The sequence below is a fragment of the Urocampus carinirostris genome, chromosome 20, assembly GCF_059441175.1.
Source record: "Urocampus carinirostris isolate Australia breed hairy pipefish chromosome 20, RoL_Ucar_1.0, whole genome shotgun sequence".
Classification (NCBI taxonomy): Eukaryota; Metazoa; Chordata; class Actinopteri; order Syngnathiformes; family Syngnathidae; genus Urocampus; species Urocampus carinirostris.
In genome coordinates this window covers 20,019,156-20,040,329 of record NC_142368.1, presented here as the reverse complement: position 1 = coordinate 20,040,329, position 21,174 = coordinate 20,019,156, and the positions used below count along the sequence as shown (strand labels likewise).

General features: G+C 43.0%; 1 protein-coding gene across 1 annotated transcript; it reads left to right on the top strand.

The window, feature by feature from the left end:
• Window positions 1-84: 84 nt before the first annotated feature.
• LOC148346510 (kinesin-like protein KIF13B) lies at window positions 85-18,800 on the top strand. Its single transcript, XM_088325667.1, has 41 exons — window positions 85-429; window positions 1,814-1,887; window positions 4,002-4,095; window positions 6,714-6,726; window positions 6,805-6,865; window positions 7,169-7,261; window positions 7,650-7,830; window positions 7,909-7,996; window positions 8,457-8,591; window positions 8,687-8,799; window positions 8,882-8,993; window positions 9,072-9,284; window positions 9,349-9,459; window positions 9,530-9,664; window positions 9,734-9,864; window positions 10,085-10,171; window positions 10,246-10,427; window positions 10,505-10,730; window positions 10,798-10,960; window positions 11,030-11,176; window positions 11,240-11,389; window positions 11,465-11,578; window positions 11,652-11,825; window positions 11,902-12,059; window positions 12,134-12,266; window positions 12,335-12,469; window positions 12,567-12,596; window positions 12,684-12,783; window positions 12,872-12,998; window positions 13,062-13,117; window positions 13,186-13,304; window positions 13,361-13,537; window positions 13,629-13,721; window positions 13,797-13,949; window positions 14,010-14,093; window positions 14,183-14,236; window positions 14,358-14,454; window positions 14,512-14,594; window positions 17,086-17,148; window positions 17,282-18,284; window positions 18,354-18,800. Exons 2-41 carry the CDS (start codon window positions 1,821-1,823, stop codon window positions 18,590-18,592), a joined length of 5,694 nt encoding a protein of 1,897 aa, XP_088181793.1. The 5' UTR covers window positions 85-429; window positions 1,814-1,820; the 3' UTR covers window positions 18,593-18,800.
• The last annotated feature ends 2,374 nt before the right edge of the window (window positions 18,801-21,174 follow it).

Genomic DNA, 21,174 nt, shown 5'->3' with positions numbered 1-21,174 from the left:
ATATATAACATATACGTGGTTTGTGGCAAAACAAGTTTACGCATTCAACGTCGCCCAAAAGGTAAATAACAAACTTGCATAACACAAGGAGCCACCAAGGGATAAGGATGCGTATCACGAACAGGTGCTATATAGATCTAACGCCGACAGTGTAAATCTTGAGCGCAGCAAATCTCTTGAGCTGCTGACGAACTTTCAGGAAATGCAACAGGTGGACGACGCCATGGACACCCCGTCACTTTTTATTAACCCGAGAAACCTTTTAGTCATTTCAGTATATAGTTATTTTTTTAAATGCATTTCAGTCATGCAGCTTTTGTTGGCGTAGTTGGCTAACTGAAGGAAGAAGGGGGTGTCGCTTCGGGTTTTACCCACACGTTGAGTGCAACTGTCAGGCTAAATCGGAATAAAAACCTCGAAGTTGCTGAGGTGAGTGTCAAAAACTCCCGGTGGATTTTTTTGTATGGATAGAATAATATCAATAATACTATACTTCCGGGGTCAGCAAGCTGAGCTACTTTTTTTTGGTACTAATAAGCGCAGAACTAGTTTGATGTGCGTTTCGAAAATGACAACTTATGTTATTACTATGTAATTACCGTATTTCGAGTTTGTTTTGTATTAATGCACGTCACAAAAATACATTAACCAATATTTTAAAAAGGAAAACACAATATATTCACCTAAATCAGCTGGACAATACAATGGTAAATGGTCTGCATTTTTATAGCGCTTTTCAAGTCAATGAAGACCTCCCAAAGCGCTTTACAATGTGCTTCGCACTTACCCATTCACACACACACCCACACACCAATAGGGAGTCAGCCATGCAAGGCAACTACCTGCTCATCAGGGATTCAGTGTCTTGCCCAAGGACACTTCGACATATAACCCAGAGGAGCGGAATCGAACCTACGACCTCTTGATCCCAAGACGAGCACTCTACCTCTATATGCCCATATGGACATATTGAAGCTTTTTAGTGCCTATCCTTATTCCATTTTTTTTTTTTTTGCAGGGAAGACTTATTTAAAATAAAACAAAAACATGTACGTATTGTTATCAGGGTCGTTCGAGTACTTGAAACCCTTGAAATGGCTTGAGTTTTAATGTTGTGTTTCATGGTTTGAAAAGTTCTTGAAATTTGGGTGAAGTGCTTGTAATGTAAATGCTTGAAATTGTTTCCTGGCAATCTGACTCGATAGAACACGCATCAAGTTTCCTAAAAAATGACATAAAGCACCTGCTCTGATGGCTTCAGTTTGTCATTGCGTTTCTTCTTCTTTGTGATTAACGTCAGCTGGTATTAGTTTGTATGGCATTGTCATCGCCTCCTACGCGTCATGCCCAAGAGGACAGATTAGGAGACCAAGATGCAGGGTACTGGAGAAATTGGAAGATTGACTTTTGAAAGTTGGCCGTTAAAAAGGTGTACAAACCCTGAGTTATAAGTATTCGAAGCAGGTTTAAAATAGGCACACTAAAAGGGATTCCTTAAATAAAGGCTCATTTTTAAAAGAACTTCATATATTTGAAGATACTAGTAATGCTAATGGTATCTCATACCGGTTAGAAATCCAATTTCCTAGAAAATCACAATGACCAGTCACGGGTGAGTTATTTTCAGAACCAGTCTGCGAACTATTCAGGTGTCCTTCAGGGGACCCCTGATGTATTTTAATATATTTAAATATTGGGAACTACTGGCCCAGAGACACGCACAGAATATGATATCATGGATAGATGGATGAAGATAAGCAAATTAACTAATTCTGCTTTGCAAAACGAATTTGTGACCGTTTTGGTTTCTCAGGTCAGACATGGACGACCAGTTGAGTGAGTCCAACGTGAAGGTCGCTGTTCGGGTGCGGCCGATGAGTCGGAGAGGTGAGACCACATTGCACGCAACTGAAATATTGCACGTTTGTCAAACGATATTCCATCATCAATGTCATAAAAGTTATGTTGATTTGGGGAAAACGATTGAACTAGCCAACAGCATAAACATGTTGTGTTAGGAATTGGTTAACTGTAGGGGTCTCAAAACCCCATTTACCTAGGGGCCGCCAGAACTAAGGTCTGAAGGTTGTTGTGCCGCATCGGGTTTTCAAAGTAAAGAAACTCACCTAAAGTTACATGTAAGATGCACCCAATGTCCTTTAAGCTCCTTTAAGGAAATCAAATCAACTCTTTTGTTGAAGGGTATAGTCTAAAGTGTGTGTACATGCTGCCATTGGTCAAACCAGGAAGTCGCTTGCCAATTATTGGAGGTCAGACGCACATCAATCTTAAATATTAGCATGTGAAATTTGATCCCTGCTTAACTAGTTAGCATCCAAACCAACCTCCCTCGAGCTGCAGGAACATTAGGTTTTGGGGTTTCTTCATTTTCCTCGGGTGGAGGTTTTTGACTTTTTTCCTTGCCCTCATGTAGGTTTTAGATCAGGGGATGCGGTCATAATAGTCTGTGGTTTGCAATAATCTGTGGTCTGTGGAGCTCTTTGAGACTCCTTGTGATTAAAGGCGTTGCAAATAAACATGACTTGACTGAGGTTTTTGAGTTTTTCCTTGCCCTCATGTAGGTCTTAGATCAGGGGATGGTGTAATAATAGTCTGTAGTTTGCAATAGTCTTTGCAGCTCTTTGAGAATCCTTGTGATTAAGGGCGTCACAAATAAACATGACTTGACTTGACTATTTAAGGGGGCCCCAAACCTTCATCTTGAGGGCTGAAATAGGCCCGCAAGGCCCCGAGTTTGAGATCCCTGGTTTACTTTGAGATGCATGTTTATGTTCAATTGTAATACACGTTTTGTTTATTACACATATATAGTTTTCTCTTCTAAAGTTGTATTAAGATGTCATCTAAACCAGAGATTCTCAACTGGTCTGACTTCAGGACTCCCACCCTAATGACAAGCTGCAACCCAAACAAACATTTCTATTTTTTATTTTTTTCCAAATGAAAGTATTGTGCAGTTTAAAGCAGAGCTAGGAGAAGATATTCGCATTTTTGCCAAACTAAAATGAGCAGTCAAACCAAAATGACTTCAATGACCACATATAAGCCTACATTGCATATAAACAACCCCTAAAACTGCCTTAAATAGCCGCATATTTAAATAAATGTAAATGATGAAAGCATGTACATAAATCTCGACATGTTTTCAATTATCTGGGTAATAATGATTTACATACTAGTAAAAAGCTAAATAAAAAAACATTTTCAAGCCATTTGCTGTACTCCCCTGCAGCGCTTCAATGGGGGGTTAGCCCATCCCAGCCATCTTCGGGTAGTAGACAGGGGACACCCTGTACTGGTTGCCAGCCAGTCGCAGGGCACACAGACACAGACAACTTACTCGCTCATTCATACCTAGGGACAATTTGGACCCGCCAATTAAACTTTAAATGCATGTTTTTGGAATGAGGAAACCGGAGTGCCCGGAGGAAAGCCACGCAAGCACGGGAAGAACATGCAAACTCCACACAGGAAGGTTTGATCTCATGACTTCAGAACTGTGCCGCACACGCGCTAACCACTGCGCCGCCGTGCTGCCCTAGCGCCTACTTAAGTGGAGATTTCACCGTGGAAAAGAAATACAAATTTATCAACCTATGATTTACCATTGGTATGATAGTTGGTGTAGTTTTTCCTAGTATTGTTATCAATGGTTTTTTTTTTTAACGGGATGGTTTTTTGTACCACTAAATGCCCGCGATCCGCTAAAAACAGGTCCACGACCCACTTTTGGGTCCCAACCCCCCAGTTGAGAAACACTGATCCAAACCTATATTCGTGAAGCACCTTTGAACGGAAACCTTTAAATAAGCATTCAGGTTTGAATCTTGCTGGACACTTGTTGGTCTTTAGCTAGCGTTATCCTCGTGACCGCCGTGGAGGAATGTTACGACTTTTGACTTTGTCGTCATAAACAATAGCGCTCTAAGACCGGTTTGTTTTACTGCTCTTTTAAAATTTCTGATTCGGCTTCCCTCTAGAAAAAGACCTGGCCACAAAATGTGTGGTGGAAATGGAAGGCAACCAGACCATACTCAATCCCGCTATTGCAACTTTGAGCAAAGGGGACCCCAGGTAAGTTTGAAAAAACTTTTTTTTCACTGGAGAACATAATATGGATGTCTTTCAATATTGAAACTATTTTGAAGATACCTTACTATTGAAAGCTTTTATATGTATTGCAGATTTATTACTAACACCAGTGTCTGAAATAACGTTCTTTTTTATTTTTATTTTTTCAAATCGAGCGTTTGCTTTATTCCGATTTCGAAATTTACGTTCGGTTTGGAAATTTCGGTTCGTTTGGCAATTTGCATACCCGGCAGCCAATGAGAAGCCTGCATCGAATAACTTGGTGCTTCCGGACTCTCCCGAGCGTTATAAGGTCGCTCATTTGCATATCATTTTCCAAAGTAGACGCACAGAGAACACAAGAAAAATGGAGAAGTGGTTTGGATTCAAGCCAAAACCTCAGCCCCAGAAGATTCAAAAGAAGCTAACAAAATGCATGACGCTACAAAACGTAAACATACATTACAAGCGTTGTGGAAAGAGGAGTTCCCTTGGCTTGTAGCAAACATTGTACAAATGAAGATGAGTAAATACAGGTACATACTGATGGCGGATGGAAAACAGCGATGTCTTATACATGCAATGAATGTTATAAGTAGATTTATAATAAACTTAAATTTAAAGTGTTGTTCTGTTATATATTCCGATTATCAATCCTTAATACTTTGCAACAATGGGTTTTGTTGCGATGAGTCGTCTTATTGTGTTTCAAGTTGTGAAAAATGGGAAAGGCAACTTTATGGCTGGACAGGCAATTTTTTTAGAGTTGTCTGCCCTGCTGTCCGCTAACCTTTTCTCATGAGTTTCAGACACTGCTAACACTTCGAAATAAGGAGTGAGGGGGAAACCAGGCAACAATTTAATGCGACTTGTACAAGGTCGAAGTTTTACTGTTGATTTCAGAGGCAATTCCAGTCGGTGGCCTTTTAACAACTGCCTGATTAAGTCCCACATTTGGTTGTGTAACCTTATTGCTCATGCAAAAACAAAATGCTGGAAAATCTTTGTTTTCACATACTGTGTGTGTCTGTAGGCCCGTATTTCCCAATCTACGTGTTGATACATTGATTACGGCAAAATAATTTCTCTCTATACGATACAAGTTGTAACCAGCCTTTCTGGTAAGCAGCCAATGCTAGGTCCTTTCTACCTTTTGCTACACGTCCTTCCTAGACTTTGCTTCTCTTGACAAAGGGTGTGTCGCCTACCGCCCGGTCTTGTTTGAGTCTGTGAGTCTGATTAATAATACGAAGAAGAAAATGTGTGTTTACTGTTCAGGAATTAACACACAAACTTAATCAGTCTGTTTTTGATTAGATGATTACCTGCTTCATCGATAAAATACATCTATTTTCAGAGTTTCTATCGTTATCTGTTTTAAAAACGAAAACCACTCCACAAATGTAGCCAGTTAGCGCCTTTTTGATGTTTTTGCATGTTCCCTCTGCTCTGACATGCTCCAGTGCCTCACTTCCCCTTTGGGAATGAAGTGAACAGGTTTGGCCGGCTTTGCGAAGGGTCATATAGAAACAAAACAAATTGCCGGGTGAGCCTCAGGAGATGTTAATATGTTACTTTTGGTAACCGCAGCTAGCCGCCGCTAGCATCGTAGCTTCTGCCAGATTAACAAAGCCTTGTTAGTGCTTTTACAGTTTAGGAGTGGACTGTTGTCTCCTCCCCTCAAAGTATGTCCTTTTTGAAGTTGTGTTGTCGTCCCCTGTGGTCAAGCCAGCTGGAAATAGAACTGTAATCGTAGTTTCTTATCGGTTTGCTATCATAATAACTTGTCTGAAGGACCTTTTGAAATGTGTTTAGTTTAGATCAACTAGAGAGCCTCTGTGCATCTCCATTTTGTTGTGTTCGTGTAACCTCCTGGGTTAAGTTTATCAGGGTTCTATCATCTCAACGAAGAAAGCTCCACGCGTCTCAATTTTTTGGGGGGTTGTGTAACCTCCGGGGTAAAAGTTTCTAGTAGTTCTATCACATCAACTCAGACGCCGACGCAGATCTAAATTTTGTTGTGTTCGTGTAACCCTCTGGGTTAGGTTTATCACGGTTCTATCATCTCAACGAAGAAAGCTCCATGCGTCTCAATTGTATTTGGGGTTGTGTAACCTCCAAAGTAAAAGTTCTTGTAGTTCTATCACATCAACTCAGACGCCGTTGCAGATTTCAATTTTGTTGTGTTCGTGTAACTCTAGGGTTAAAAGTTCCTCACAGTTCTACCATATCAACTTCGGAGCTGCCTCAAATTAAAATTTTTCATGGTCGTGGAATCTCCAGGTTTGGTCATTTTGTAGCGCTGGTGATTTTACCCTCACCTCCTGTTGAGTGACTCCTTGGAGCTGGGACGTGCTGCCAGTTATCTCAGGAATGTCCTGGCCAGGCCAGGAAATGAAGGAGCTTAATGTTGCTCTTTCACGGCCTGGCAGATTTTGCACAGGGAAGCCTTTTATCAGCCCATGTGTGGTCATGACAACTTGAGCCATTTTCGAATGTTTCGGAGTTAGCCCACGAGTAATACCTTAACGTTTGTTTTAGTTTATATTGTGTGTTGCCTATGTAAAATAAGTTGGTCAATATTGGTCGTTTAAACCTATTTCCCCCCTTTTTTACATTAGGAATCAACCCAAAGTGAGTATTAAAAACAAAGAGATCACTTGTAATACCTTTCAATAAACAAAGTAGTTCATAATCTTTTTTGTTCCTCAGGTTTTTGCCTATGATCACTGTTTCTGGTCCATGGACAACTCCCAGGAAGACAAATTTGCAGGTCTGCCTTTTCTTTTAACCAGACAGTTCTGATTTTAGCTGGCGAGCCTGATGACTCGTTTCTTATACTTATCACAGAATGTTGGCTGAGCTCTGAACTATTTATGGAGTCGGGGAAAGCAATGGCTTGTTTTAACTCTCGGAGGTTGATTGCAAAATAAGACTAAAAATATAGGGTCTGGGGAGTTTTGTATTCTCATTGGTTCTATTAACATTAGATTTAGCCTTAATTCCATCGAACTTCCCTTTTTTTGTGATATCAAATGCACATTTTAATGTTATTTCTTACTTAATACGATCACAGGTCAAGAAGTGGTATTCCAATGCCTTGGGGAGAGTTTGCTGGACAATGCCTTTATGGGTTACAATGCCTGCATATTTGCATATGGGCAAACAGGTAAATCTTGTACCTCTTCAGAATAAACGTATTAATTATGTAGTTGTATGTATGTTCACTCATTCAATTAAAATCTATTAAAACGTTTGCAAACATACTGTACTTGCATGATCACATATTTATACACCCAACTTTTTCTGAATTGGATTGGAAACAGATGGTCTGGAATCATTTTTTGAGCGCTCACATTAGTCAATTATTACAAGAGGTTGTTGTCAAGGACGCTTGAGCGCAGACATGATTGCGCAATCAAACACCGGTTCAATGGGCGCACGAAAGAACTGCAGAGTCCCTTCAACTAGCAAACGAAAAAAACAATCACAGACATCAAAAATACGCAAAATTTTCACAACGAATGAGGACCGTAACACTAACCGTGTGTGTTCAGGATCCGGGAAGTCCTACACCATGATGGGCTCAACAGATCAACCAGGTCTGATCCCTCGCCTCTGCAGCTCCCTGTTCTGTCGAACCACGAAGGAGGCCCGGGAAGGCGAGAGCTTCACCGTAGAAGTCTCCTACATGGAGATTTACAACGAGAAGGTCAGAGACCTGCTCGACCCAAAAGGGTGAGGGAAAACTTGTCTGCGAAACTTTGGATTTCAATGTTAAGGAAAGGATTCGCTATTTAATGACACTGTTTGTAGAAGCCGGCAAACGCTGAGGGTGAGGGAACACAACGTTTTGGGACCGTACGTGGATGGGCTGTCACGTCTGGCTGTGGCTAGCTACAAGGTAAAGAAGACTGCACTCAGACACATCAATGGTAAACTTAAGTCAAGTCTAGTCAAGTCATGTTTATTTGTATAGCCCTTAATCACAAAGAGTCTCAAAGGGCTGAACAGACTATTGCAAACTACAGGCTATTATGACAACATCCCCTCATCTAAAACTTACATGAGCTGCTGGACCTTAGTGGTGCCTTTGACACTGTGGACCATAATATCTTACGGTTGGAAAAATGGATTGGTCTCTCAAGAACCGTCCTATTATGATTCAGATCCTACCTCTCGGATAGGACGCACTGTGATAAATATGGTGAAATGACATCTGAGCCCTTTAGTGTTACCTGTGGTGTTCTGCACGATTCAGTACTTGGCCCCCTTCTTTTCAGCTTTTACATGCTTCCATTAGGTGATATTATTCACAAGTACAATATTAGTTTCCATTGCTACGTTTTTCTGGACCCCGACAGGACATCGAGTCTCTGATGTCAGAAGGAAACAAATCCCGCACAGTGGCCTCAACGAACATGAATGAAGAAAGCAGCCGATCACATGCAGTTTTTAATATCATTCTTACTCATACTCTGATGGACCTGCAGTCTGGGGTGAGACAGACAACTTCTCGTCCGAACTTTGTTCCTTTTACTTTTTGAAGTTACTCATTTTCAATCCCAATCTTTGCTGTTGCGTTTTCACATAGACAAGTGGGGAGAAAGTTAGCAAGCTAAGTCTGGTGGACCTTGCAGGAAGTGAGCGTGCAGCCAAGACTGGGGCAGCTGGGGAAAGACTTAAAGAAGGCAGCAACATCAACAAGTCAGACAACTGCAATAACAATGACTGATCTTGATTGACTAATTTGTTTACATTGTGTCCTTTTTGGTCTTCCTACCTGAAGATCTCTCAGCACGTTGGGTTTGGTTATCTCTGCCTTGGCGGATCAGGGTGCAGGGAAGAACAGAAGCAAGTTTGTACCCTATAGGGACTCTGTGCTAACATGGCTGCTCAAGGTATCACGATAAAAATACATCTTTAAATGTATTATTGATTTGTAATTGATCTTGATGAGATGGCGTCTCTCGTTGCAGGACAGTTTGGGAGGGAACAGCCGCACCGCCATGGTGGCCACGATCAGCCCGGCAGCAGACAATTACGATGAGACTCTGTCCACCCTGCGTTACGCCGACCGGGCCAAAAGTATCATCAACCACGCCGTGGTCAACGAAGACCCCAACGCAAGAATCATCAGAGAGCTGCGAGAAGAGGTTGAGAAACTGAAGGAGCAGCTCACAGAGGCTGAGGTTTGTCAATGTACTTTTTTTGGGCAAGGAAACCCAAATGTTGAAATCAAACAATTGATTTCAGTCGATGAAAGCACCTGAGCTCAAGGAACGGTTAGAGGAGTCAGAGAAACTAATCCAAGAGATGACAGTGACTTGGGAAGAAAAACTTCGGAAAACAGAGTCGATTGCACAGGTAACAAAACCTCGTGTACTTTCTTGCAAACTCTGATAAAAACAAATGCAATCGTTTGTATTTTCCGTAGGAGCGTCAAAAGCAGCTGGAGAGTTTAGGCATTTCTTTGCAGTCGTCTGGCATCAGAGTGGTTGAGGACAAGTGCTTCCTTGTCAACCTGAACGCCGACCCCGCCCTTAACGAGCTGCTTGTCTACTACTTAAAAGTGCTTACCACGCATATAACGTAGAACTCAAATCTTCTCTTATCTCCATTTCTTATTCATTGTATGAAGGAACACACGCAAGTAGGCTCATCCAAATCGCAAGACATCCAGCTTTGCGGGATGGCCATCCAAGACAAACACTGCATCATTGACATAACTCAGGAGGACGGCGTGCTGCTAACGCCTAATCGCAACGCTCGGTAAGTTCTTCTTTTAGAACGCTTTTTCTTAGAGGCGATCGAGCATCAACCCTGGCGTAATTTGGATTAGAAATACTTCTTCCAATCCATTTGAGCAGAGTAAGAGGAGCCTCTTTTATCTCCAATTAGCATCTCTGATGTCCTTCTGGACAGCATTGGACCAACTTTTGCCATGCATCACAATTCACTCCAAAAACATGAGTTGTTCTCTCTGCTTAAGGACGTGGGTGAATGGCGCTGTGGTTACCGGTCCGGTCCGGCTTAATCACGGAGACCGGATCCTGTGGGGAAACAACCATTTCTTCAGGTTTGTCTGAATCCTAAATGAAACGTTTTATGGTTTCCTATTGCTGCTCACTTTGATTCTTCTACTTTATACAGGATCAATCTTCCCAAACATTTGCTCCACGTAGGGGGGGAGGAGGAGGACAGAACTCGGACTAAGACCGGCCTCAGCATGGAGCAGCTGGAGGTGGATTTGGATGCATCCAGTGATGCCTCCAGTGAAGTTGGCTTCGAGTTTGCTCAGGCTGAAGTTATGATGAAAGGAATGGCCAACAATGGTGAGGAGCAACCATTGACTCATCTTTCTTCTTCTTTGTTTGATATCGCATAAAGCTTGATATTCAATTCTCTTCAGACCCCTTGCAGTCAGTGTTACAAACCCTGGAAAGGCAGCATGAGGAGGAGAAACGCTGCGCCCTGGAGCGCCAGAGGCAAATGTATGAGCAGGAGCTTCAGCAACTCCGTCTGAGGCTTCACCCAGACAGATCATTTCATCTAGACTTGGCAGGCTTACCAAACGGTGCCGCTGCCTCGACGTCACCAGCTTCTCACAAGCGTGTGCGGCGCTGGAGTGAAGACAGGTGACACATAGATGGTTGATCATGACTCTGATTGAAATCCACTTTCATCCTATTTTTTGTCACAAAGGGAGGCTATGATTACCCGAAGCCTTCGACGTCTGAAAGAGCAGATTGTTCGTGCCAACCTTCTGGCTCAGGAGGCCTGCTTCATTGCAGAGGAACTCAACAAAAGGACTGAGTATCTGGTCACCTTGCAGATACCTGCTGCTAATCTGGATGCCAACCGCAAGGTGTGCTTATATTGTCCGTCTGGGAAATAAATCATTCCTCATAACTATGTTCATTGATATTTTTAATAGCGCGATGTTGTCCTGAGTGAGCCTGCCATTCAGGTTTGCCGGAAAGGCAGAGGCAAGCAGATCTGGGCAATGGAGAAGATGGAGAACAGGCTAGTGGACATGAGGGATCTTTATCAAGAGTGGAAAGACTTCGATGAAGACAACCCAGTGAGTCAGAAGAGGGAATCCTAGACTTTGTGGTCTTTTTGAGTAATACAGCTTCTCCCCCAGGTGATGCGGTCTTATTTCAAACGGGCCGACCCGTTTTTTGACGAGCAGGAGAACCACAGCCTTATCGGGGTTGCCAATGTTTTCCTGGCGTGTCTCTTCTATGACGTCAAGCTTCAATACGCAGTGCCCATTATTAACCAGAAGGGTGAGGTATGGCAGTCCTCCATTGCGTTTCTAATCAAACCTATTGTTCAACCTTCAAAAGGATTTCTTCTGGCCTGGCAGGTGGCAGGCCGGCTTCACGTGGAGGTGTGGCGAGGAACAGAAAGCTCAGAGGAAGAAGCTTCAGGGCAAACAAACACGGATGCAGAAGCGCGGGAGCGTCACCTGAATTGTGTGGTGAGAATTTGGTTTTCAAAAGTTTCATCTAGGGTGACCAACTGAAGACATTGCTGTGGTGTTGTTTCCTCAGGTGAAGATCCTCCAGGCTACCGGTCTTCCTCGTCACCTGTCCAACTTTGTATTCTGCCAGTATCACTTTTGTGGTCAAACCCAACCAGTGTTTGTCCCTCCGGAAATGGCTCGAGCACCGTCGCCATCTGCTGCCAAAGATCCTCAGTGCACTGTAGTTTTTGATAGCTCCAAGGTGAATGGCGAACATGATGCAGAGCTTGAGGTTTTTTTTTTTTTAACACATCGTGTTTTTTTTTTTTTTATTTAAGGAGTTGTCAGTGCCGGTGTCAGAGGACTTTTTGGAGTATTTGTCCGAGGGTGCGGTGGCCATCGAGGTGTACGGTCATAAACAAGACAACCATCGGCGAAACCTGGCGCTCTGGGACCTCGGTGTCATTCAAGCCAAAACCCGCTCACTCAGAGAGAGGTTCATACTCCAAAAGATCAGAACCTCCAAAAAAGAATGGTGGAACGACAGAGTAAACACAACACTTGTTGCAGGTGGAGCGAGGTGACCCGCCGGGTGGAACTCTGGGTGCAGATCATGGAGCTCAATGACGCCGGGGAATTCACACCCGTGGAAATTCTCCCAGGCAAGGATGTATGCACTGGCGGAATCTTTCAGCTTAAACAGGTGTGCCTTTAAAGGAAATTTTGTATTTCTGCAAAAAGAAAATGCTCATTTCTCAAAAACCACTTCAGGGTCAGTCTCGTCGAGTGCAGGTCGAGCTTCGCTCGGTGCCAGACTCTGGCACCATGCCACTCATCTCCACCTCCATCCTCTCCGTGTCCATTGGAGATGTTAAGATTCAAGTTTCACCAAAAGACTCACTGCCGGTAAGGATGATAAAAATAGCACCATTTCTCGGGTACGGGGTCATGAGAAACATTTTTCTCATTTTTTGTGATTTGAATAAGAAAATTGTATTTTCAGGTCGGGGATAAGGAAATGGACAGCTACCAAGTAAGAACGGCCACATCCAACCCATCTGTGACCTATGGGAGTTGTTTTCGTTATCTAAAGCAAATTCTGGGATGTACTTATGTGAAGGAAATAGATTTGGAACGAATGAGGGAACAGTGGTTGGCAACCTTGACTCAGAGGCAGGAGTACTTGGACCAGCAGCTCCAGAAAATCGTGTCCAAAGCAGGTGCAGATGAATTTAGGTCGTAGTAGACCCACCTCAAAGGGCAGACATAGCTTTATAAGATCTTATTTTCGTTGCAAATTGCGTCCAGATAAGTCAGAAGACGATCTGGAGCGGGAGTCCCAGCTGCTGGAGCACCGCCTCACACTCACTGAAGAACGCAACGCTGTTCTGGTGCCGACAGCGGGTAGCGGCATTCCAGGAGCCCCGGTTGAAAGGTGTGCGTGACTATCTCACGGATTATTTAATTCCAACTCAACAATGCTGGTTTTGTCTTGCAGAGTTCCTGTCGCAGGAATGGAAACGCACGTTCCAGTCTTGTTTCTGGATCTTAGTGGTATTTAGACCCAAATATTTCTTCCTAACTAAGGGGAGGGTGAAATCATGTCTTCTGTTTTCCCGCAGCGGACGATTTCCAGTCAACTCTGTCGGCACCCCTCGCCGGAGGAGTGGACTCGTATCTCGCTGGGGAATATGAAGACGACTTCTTTGACCTTCACGTTGTCAAACACTACGTTTCGCAAGTAAGGGGACATATATCAGTGGTCAGTTAAATAGTCAATTAACATTGAATTTTTAGGCGAAGGTCGAGGCATCCTGGGATTCGACAGTTCACGAGTGCTCCGAGCTCAGCCGGGTGACATCCGGTGAGCAGAGGGTCTACCTGACCGTACGTGTTGTGGTGGAGTTGAGCCACCCTGCCCAGATGCAATTGGTGCTGAGGAAACGCATCTGTGTTCATGTTACCGGGAAAAAGGTCAGCTTAGCAAGATGGCAAATAATGGATTAGCGATAAGAACTGTTTTTGAGTATGAATTTTGAAATTATAAAACTTGATTGTGTTAAAGGGCTTTGCCCAGAGTCTTCTGAAGCGGATGTCCCAGCGCAGCAACATCCCAGGATGCGGCGTCACCTTTGAAATTGTCTCCAATATACCGGGGGTACGTGACATCAATGTTTGATTTTTTATCATACAAGGTTGTCCATAACTCCGACTTTGCCGTTGTCGTCGTCAGGATTTTCACGGGCCGGAGGACCGAGAGATGCTGGCGCGATTGGCCGCCAGCACAGACGGTGACCAATCCGGCGATAGCGAGGCGGCTATTGAGAAATATTTGCGTAGCGTCCTGGCCGTGGAGAACATACTCACTCTGGACAGGCTCCGACAGGTAGCCACTTCCAGGAAATTGTGCCCTCAATGTGTTTGAGCTTGCTTATTTGGTTTCCAGGAGGTGACGGTGAGGGAGCAGCTGTCAGTGAAAGGCAAAGCAGCCAGTCCCAGACGCTGCCTCAGCTCACCAAACGTCAACCAGGTAAGCGAGCGGTATCCCTGGGTCATGTTTCCATGTGTTTGCCATGCATTTGGCTAAACTGCTATCCCTACCACGCTAACTCCACCCAGCTTTCAGCTAGCTATCTGGATGTCTTCTCAACTCACAAATTTGCTGACTTCAAGGTGATACGCATCCTGGACTTTTGCCTTCAGCTTTGAGATTTCTCTTACAGTTTTCAATTTTAGAACATAAACATTCAAAGTAAAAGTTGCAGATGACGTTCTGCTTATTTGTGTTTTTCAGGGTTGGGAGAGTCATCAGGACCTCTCAGAAGCTCCTCCCCCTCCGTCCAGGCGCTCAATGGGCCACTCAGTATCGCGTAGCCTAAACCCAGAAACAGGTAACAATCGACTTAACTGTTTGTATGTCAACTTCAGCTTTCCTTTTTTTCTTCCAGTCAAGACTGTTCCGCACCTCCTCAAGTCACTGCTTTCTGGAAGCCACCAAGAAAGTCAAGACCAGAACGCTGTCCATCAGCAGGTACTGCCTTCAGATCAGGATTTTCTCTATCGTAAGACAGTTAAGCCTAAAAACAAGATTTCTTGGGTTCCAGCTTGCTTCCTCAATCCATTGAAGTTGATCATTGACTTGATTGGAATTGCGCAAACATCGGCCGACATGAATATGAATCACGTCTGTAACTCCGTTCTGCAATTTAGCGTCAGGCATCTACACACGCTAAGTAGTTTGCCGTGATTGACGGGTCACACAAAAGCAGAGATTACGCCGAGCAGACGAGAAATACTGTTCAGTAATGAGGAGCAGGTGAAGCTCGAGCAAAAGCTCCCGTTGTCTGATGAGGACCCTGCAGGAAGCTCATCAAAGAATCGCTATGGGAAAATCTCCGCGTAAGGGTGCGCGATATGGCAAAAATATGAAATCACAATCTGTTTATACACATATCTTGATTGTTTTTTGCCACTAATTATTATATTTTTTGGAGAGCCCTAAATCTAATAACATCATATGGATTGCTTCTTTCTCAATGTCATCAAAGAGAATCAATTTAACTTTCAGATGGGCTGTTCTGAACCCCCGCAGGAAAGGATCGACGTGTTTGACCTGTTCTCGACCGGCCACGTAGGTTGCGTATTCTCCCATCTGATGCATGGAGAACGAAGGCCGCGCATTGTTGAAATCCCGTCTTGCCTTGTGTGCTTCACATTTGAGAAAAACGATTAGAAAGCCGGAGACGCAATGTTTTATCATTTCACGCTTCATATTTGAGAAAACCGATCTGAAAGCTTAAGGCACAATATTTCATCAACTCGAGAGATGCCGCGATGGGCACGCTCGCGACGATTCCGCAATTATCCAGATTGTTCTTCCCGTGATTGTGTCGGAGAGCAGCGATAAACAAACATTTGTCTCGGATCACCCTCGTCGCCGCTAATCACGCCGCTAAATGCGTATTGTTTGTCTGTGAAACATGAATACGCAGACCTCATTACACGGACGAAGAACAGATGGCCTGCTTTGCCGGACCACTTTTGATTTTCTTGTATTGTCTTTAAGAGTCATTCAAAGGTTTTATAGTTACCATATATTCACCTATTTAGTACTTATCCTCTATGTGCTTTTTAAAATGGACCCCATTTCTTTGGTCTTATATATCATATATATATTAATTATAATTATATATAAAATATAGGCGCTGCCGCAAGCGGCAGCCTTTCCACCAACTCCGTGTTATCTCGCTCTTTTTGTGATTTCTTGTTTTTATCGTCTGCTTCTATCTTCGGTGTTTTTCGTCTCGTTTGCCAACTACACTTTGGATTACTTTCTATCCTATCGTTATGGGTTTTAACGCACAAAAACGCGTTTATTTGAGGAATCAACTCCTTGCCCTGAAGAATTCTCGTGCCGGCGTGATGAGGGGGCCCTATCGTGGATGCAGAGCCGGAGCTAAGGTGAAAGCTAAGCTGCTAGTGGCGTTATAAGCCTTCGGTACCGTCCGTAATCATCGGAAATGAACTCTCTACCAAATAAGACTGACAAACTGGCTGTGCTGGTGAAAAGCATCAAAGCGTACAGGGTGTGCAGTTTGCTGTCTTTTACGTAAACGTGGCTCAGGTCTAGCATCCCGGACGCTAACGTGGAGCTACCCGGCTTCAGTGCTGTTAGGGCAGACAGAGACACAAAAGCCTGCGGGAAGCGGAGAGGTGAACTGGCTATCTACGTGAACACATGGTGGTGTAACCCTGGGCACAAAGATTTCCATCTGCTGCAGGGACGTCGAACTTTTGGTCTAGCGTGTGACGTCATCCACTCCGCTGTTGCTAAACTACAAGGCCATCCTGTTAATCTTGTACAAACAATAAAAGGATACTGCTGGAAGTCTGAATTTCCCTACGAGGATGAATAAAATATCTATCTATCTATCTTATTTGTGGTTTCACAAGACATGCAGGCTGCATGACATTATAGTAATTAGAGATCCCTCAGTTTTCCCAGGTAATGGGGACAGGAACAACCCCAAAAAGTACTTCGCACTTTGATCAAAGGACTGCTGACTGGCCGAGAGAAGGAGAACGAAAACACAGTATTCAGCAAATGGATACATTGCTATCGGTTTTACAAGATAAAATGGCTTGGTAAATCCCCAATTAATAGGTGGACCATATGATGCATTATGATTGTGTTAATGTGCTACAAAGTTTGTCAATAAAATGCCTGTAAAAACTGCAAATTGGAGTGCGTCTGTGTGACGCCACCTTTCCTGCATGGATAAATCCAGCTTGAGTGTCTTGTGTCTTCCTTGTTCTGGATTGAACGAGGCCCCAGGATAATGACACTGCGGGCTGCTTTTCTTTGCAATTGCTCTATTTCAACCCTTGTTAGTGCGTTGATTCTAACAGGATCACATGTGAACTTAGACCAAATCCGCTTCTGCAATTTCTGTCAATGGAATAGCGCAAATAGTGCCAAACCAAGCGCCATCTAACTCTAAAGATACAATTTCTTATTGCAGAATGTTCCTTGTATCGTGGTGCACTCGGCCAGTGTCGAAGAAGAAATGAGTACGCACTTTAAAGTGAGTCAGTCTGTCTTAGTTGTGTAAAACCTTTCTGTAAATATTAAGTCTGACTTTGCTAGACTCAATTAACCTCCGATATCATAGAATTTTAAGAATTCATGCTGAATCTCGTAATCTATTTATCCTTCAGCTTACAGACCAAACAAGGCCCTGCGAAGTCCAACAGGAGAGTCCCAGGACAGTTCCTCTCCCTCCACCGATCATCCCAGAGACCGAAGACTCGGCTTTAAGTACAACAAGCGAAGCGTCGAGCGGCTACATTTCAACTAGCATCTCCACAGCGACGCTATCGGATGTCTACACGCTGAGTTGGGACCTGCCACCCCTGACTGGGAAAAGATCCAACAGCCTGGTGACTGGAGATCCATCAGGTGAAGAACCTCAGGAGTTCTTTCAGGCTGCGGCACAGAACATCCACCTGCTCAAGTCAAAAGCTGATGATGATCAGTCAGTTTTCAATCAGAGTGGCCAGGAACAAAATTCGTTAGTTCAAGATGTTGAGTCCAATACTCCAGGATATGATTCTGTAGAACACAAGCATTCAGATCTTGCCTCTCCATTAACAAATTCAAAGGAAGCACAAGTAACACACTCAAAACCAAAGAACACGAAAGAATTAGCCAAAGCAACTCAGTCTGAGGAGAATGAACTACCCAAACAAGAACAAACTCTGGACTCCAACAATTCCGAAGCTTCAACCAAAATCTCATCGGAGCTGCCTCCGATTTCAGCGAAGGATTCTGATTTCCTCACATGTTACCTGGACCCTTTAAGGAACTCTATCCAAGCTCCATCCGGCGATCAAGACGAGCAAGCTTCTAAAGCTGCAGTAGCAGCAGTCAACCCTTTCAAGATTCACAAAGTTCAGTCGTCAGAGCTCAAGTCTTTCCAGCGTATCCTCAACGAACCGGGGCCAACCCACATTTCCAAGTCTGAACCCAATCTTGCCGAGCCCTTGGAACTGGTTTTGGACTGTGATGAAGGAGAAGCAGCCGTGTTGGAACTACCAGACTGGATTAAAAAAGGGGAGTTTGTCACCGTGGGGAACAACAAAAGGGGCACCGTGCGCTACGTGGGACCGACAGACTTCGCCGAGGGTTTCTGGGTGGGAGTGGAACTTGAGGTGCCTGCAGGTGAGTGAGGAAAATGAAGGATTTTCACAGGTTTTGCAAATAAATTTAAACCCCTATGCCTTTTACCAGGAAAGAACGACGGCTCGGTGGGAGGCAAACACTACTTCCGCTGTAACCCGGGCTACGGGGTCCTGGTAAGGCCGGACAGGGTGAGCCGTGGTGGTGGTGGCAAACGGAGGCGGCACCAGCGCCGTAGCGCCAACCTGTCGGGATCAACTCCTAACTTGGCGGCGCTTACCGCTCTGGCCAAAGGCGACGCTCCGGCCACGTCGTCTCGGAATAGTGAAGGGGGCGGCAAGAATTCTTGAACTTGATGGGGTCAGCTGTGGAAGTATTTTTTACATCAGTATGGTTTTCATGCGACATGCCAAAAGGAAACAATGTTTTACCGCTACAAACATTTTAAGCAATTTTTTGATTTTTGTCTAGGATGTTTTGTGTGCCTTGAGAAAGGACCTTTAAGTCTTGGTCATTTTTTAAAAACCTGACACTAATAAATGATCATTTGTCAAACAATCACAGATCTAATCAATTTGTTAACCAGTTTTTATGCAATAAATTGCCACTCAAAGTGCGGCATAAAAGAACAGTGTACAATAAAACAATAAAATCCTTTATCCTAACCAGTGCTCCTTCTAAGCTGCGTGCGTGCGCAATTGCGCACTGCCGGCACATTCTCAGCGCACAAAAAAATCTAGCCAGCGCACAAAAATGAGGGCTCAAAATTACTAATTAAGAAGCGACTTAAGTCAAAGTTACAGTGCGTGAAGGTAAAAATGCAAGGGTTCCCCTGACGTTGTGTCCTAAATGCGGTATTTTGAAGTCGAACGAAGTTGAGTAAAGTTAGTAGAGTATGTCAAGAACCGGCTTCTTCGGCTTGGCTCATTAAAAGGAACTGGCTCTTTCAGGTCCTAAACGGCTCTTCGGGTTGTTTTTGCTTTTTTAATCCCAACATGACCAAATATTAAGTAAAATTATGCACAAAATGACTTAAAGGTAGGGGGGAATAGAACAAAAAAGAAAAATACCAAAATGAAAAAGTAGTGAAAAGCTGAGAAAAAAAGAAACAAAAGGAAGAGAAAAAAGAAAAAAATCTTTTGAAAAAAAGCCAGAAAAAAAAGAAAAGAAAGAAATGTAGGAAAAAAGTAAATAGAGAACAAAAAGAAAAAGGTAACAGCTCGGAAAAAATTAACACAATGAGATTTTTTTGAAGAAATTTATAAAGTAGAAAAAAACCCACTGAAAAAAAGAAGAAAAAGTTTGCGTTGCAGTCAAATAATTTCCAATTATATCAAGTGAATCTTGTTGCCAACATTGTACTTCCACTAAAAAAATGTGATTTATTTATTCTGTATCTTACAACCGACTAAATAAGCCCCCAAAAATGTTAATATCATGCGACAAAATACATCGGGAAATAAAAAGAAATGGATAGGAGTGACAGCAGATGGCCTCAGGTTTTAAGCCATTGAACCACAGCATAACAGTGTGGACCATAACCCAATATCAAATCTGCATTTTAAAAGGGTATCTTTAGGATTGGTGGTATCAGGGGACACAGAAATGTATACAGATTAAAAAGTACTGGGCCTAAAATTGAACCTTGGGGAACCCCACATTTAACTTCATGGGTTCTTGAGGAACATGCGCTTACCAAGAAAAGTTGGTCTGTGAGATAGAAATGAAAACAGTTCAAAACAGTACAAGAGATACTCACCAGGTTTTGGAGTCTTTTACAAAATGCATCAAAGGCAGGACTGAGATTAAGTAGCACAGAAACTGTAAATGTATTCACTCGTTGACTACCAATGACATCTAAATTTGGCGGCTTTAGATGTCAATTCTATGTTTTTCCGTTTAGACTGGCAATGGATTAACCGGTCTGGAAAACAATGCAAGCAGTTTAATTTAGTTGACAATTTGTCATAAACTCATTCTTTTCCATCAACAAATATAGACGTCAAAAATCTGTCATTTCTCCAGTTTTCACTTAAGTAGGTTCACTTAAGGCCTTAGTGGCACCATCCGAATATGTTCATTACATTATTTTCCCAACTAGGAAAAAATGTGATTGTCAATGAAACTAAACATAGCTTAAATTCATTATCTTCAAGTACAGTTCCTTTTAGCAAGTTACCTAAGTGGATGATTGACGTCTAAATCTGTAAATGGCCCTAACTTTACTCCTGATTGTCGTTGGTAGGGAATGACTTCATGACAAAAACAATTGATGAATTGGCAATGAAACTAAAGCTCGCTTAACCATTGACTTTCATTCATTGAAAACTGAAGTGGAAGGTTGATGTCTATAGCCATCAATGGCAATGACAATCATTAGTCGTCATTGGTAGTGCACGAGTTAAAATCCATGTAGTACCAGTGATCATTTTAAATCTTTAAAAGGGCAGTCTCGGTGCTGTGCTTTATCTTCAAACCAGACTCTCAGGACTCCAAAATACTCTTTTCTTCTATAAATTAATTCAGCTGACTAAACCATTTTTTCTGGCATCCTCCCGAAAAACGGTAAGTTGAACACTACTCGGTAATTGTTTCGAACTCTCAACTGCTCTTCAGGAGGGGCCTCACCACCGACAGACTTAATTTCCAATGAGGTTTTTTCAGTGATATAGCTTTATTCTCTTATACATTGTATATATCATACTAAAATAAACACAAGTAAAAAAAATGAACAAAGAAACTGTACAAAAATGTATATATACTACATCTTAATTACAGAACAGTCTACTGTCCAAAAAAGGCACTAAATTCCCAAAAAAGACAATACAATAAAATGGAACAGAACGTTTGGAGTGAAACAACAGCTTTCAGTCTTTTTTCGAGATGTAAATTCAATTTGGGGGGCAGCGGGAATATCGGGGTTGTTGTGGGA

Bases quoted from the DNA above. Each gene is read 5' to 3' on its own strand.
- LOC148346510 (XM_088325667.1), top strand. From the start codon at position 1,821: ATGGACGACCAGTTGAGTGAGTCCAACGTGAAGGTCGCTGTTCGGGTG. The intron at 7,997-8,456 runs GTAAAGAAGACT...GGACCCCGACAG, and splicing joins TGGCTGTGGCTAGCTACAAG to GACATCGAGTCTCTGATGTC. The intron at 13,538-13,628 runs GTCAGCTTAGCA...ATTGTGTTAAAG, and splicing joins TTCATGTTACCGGGAAAAAG to GGCTTTGCCCAGAGTCTTCT.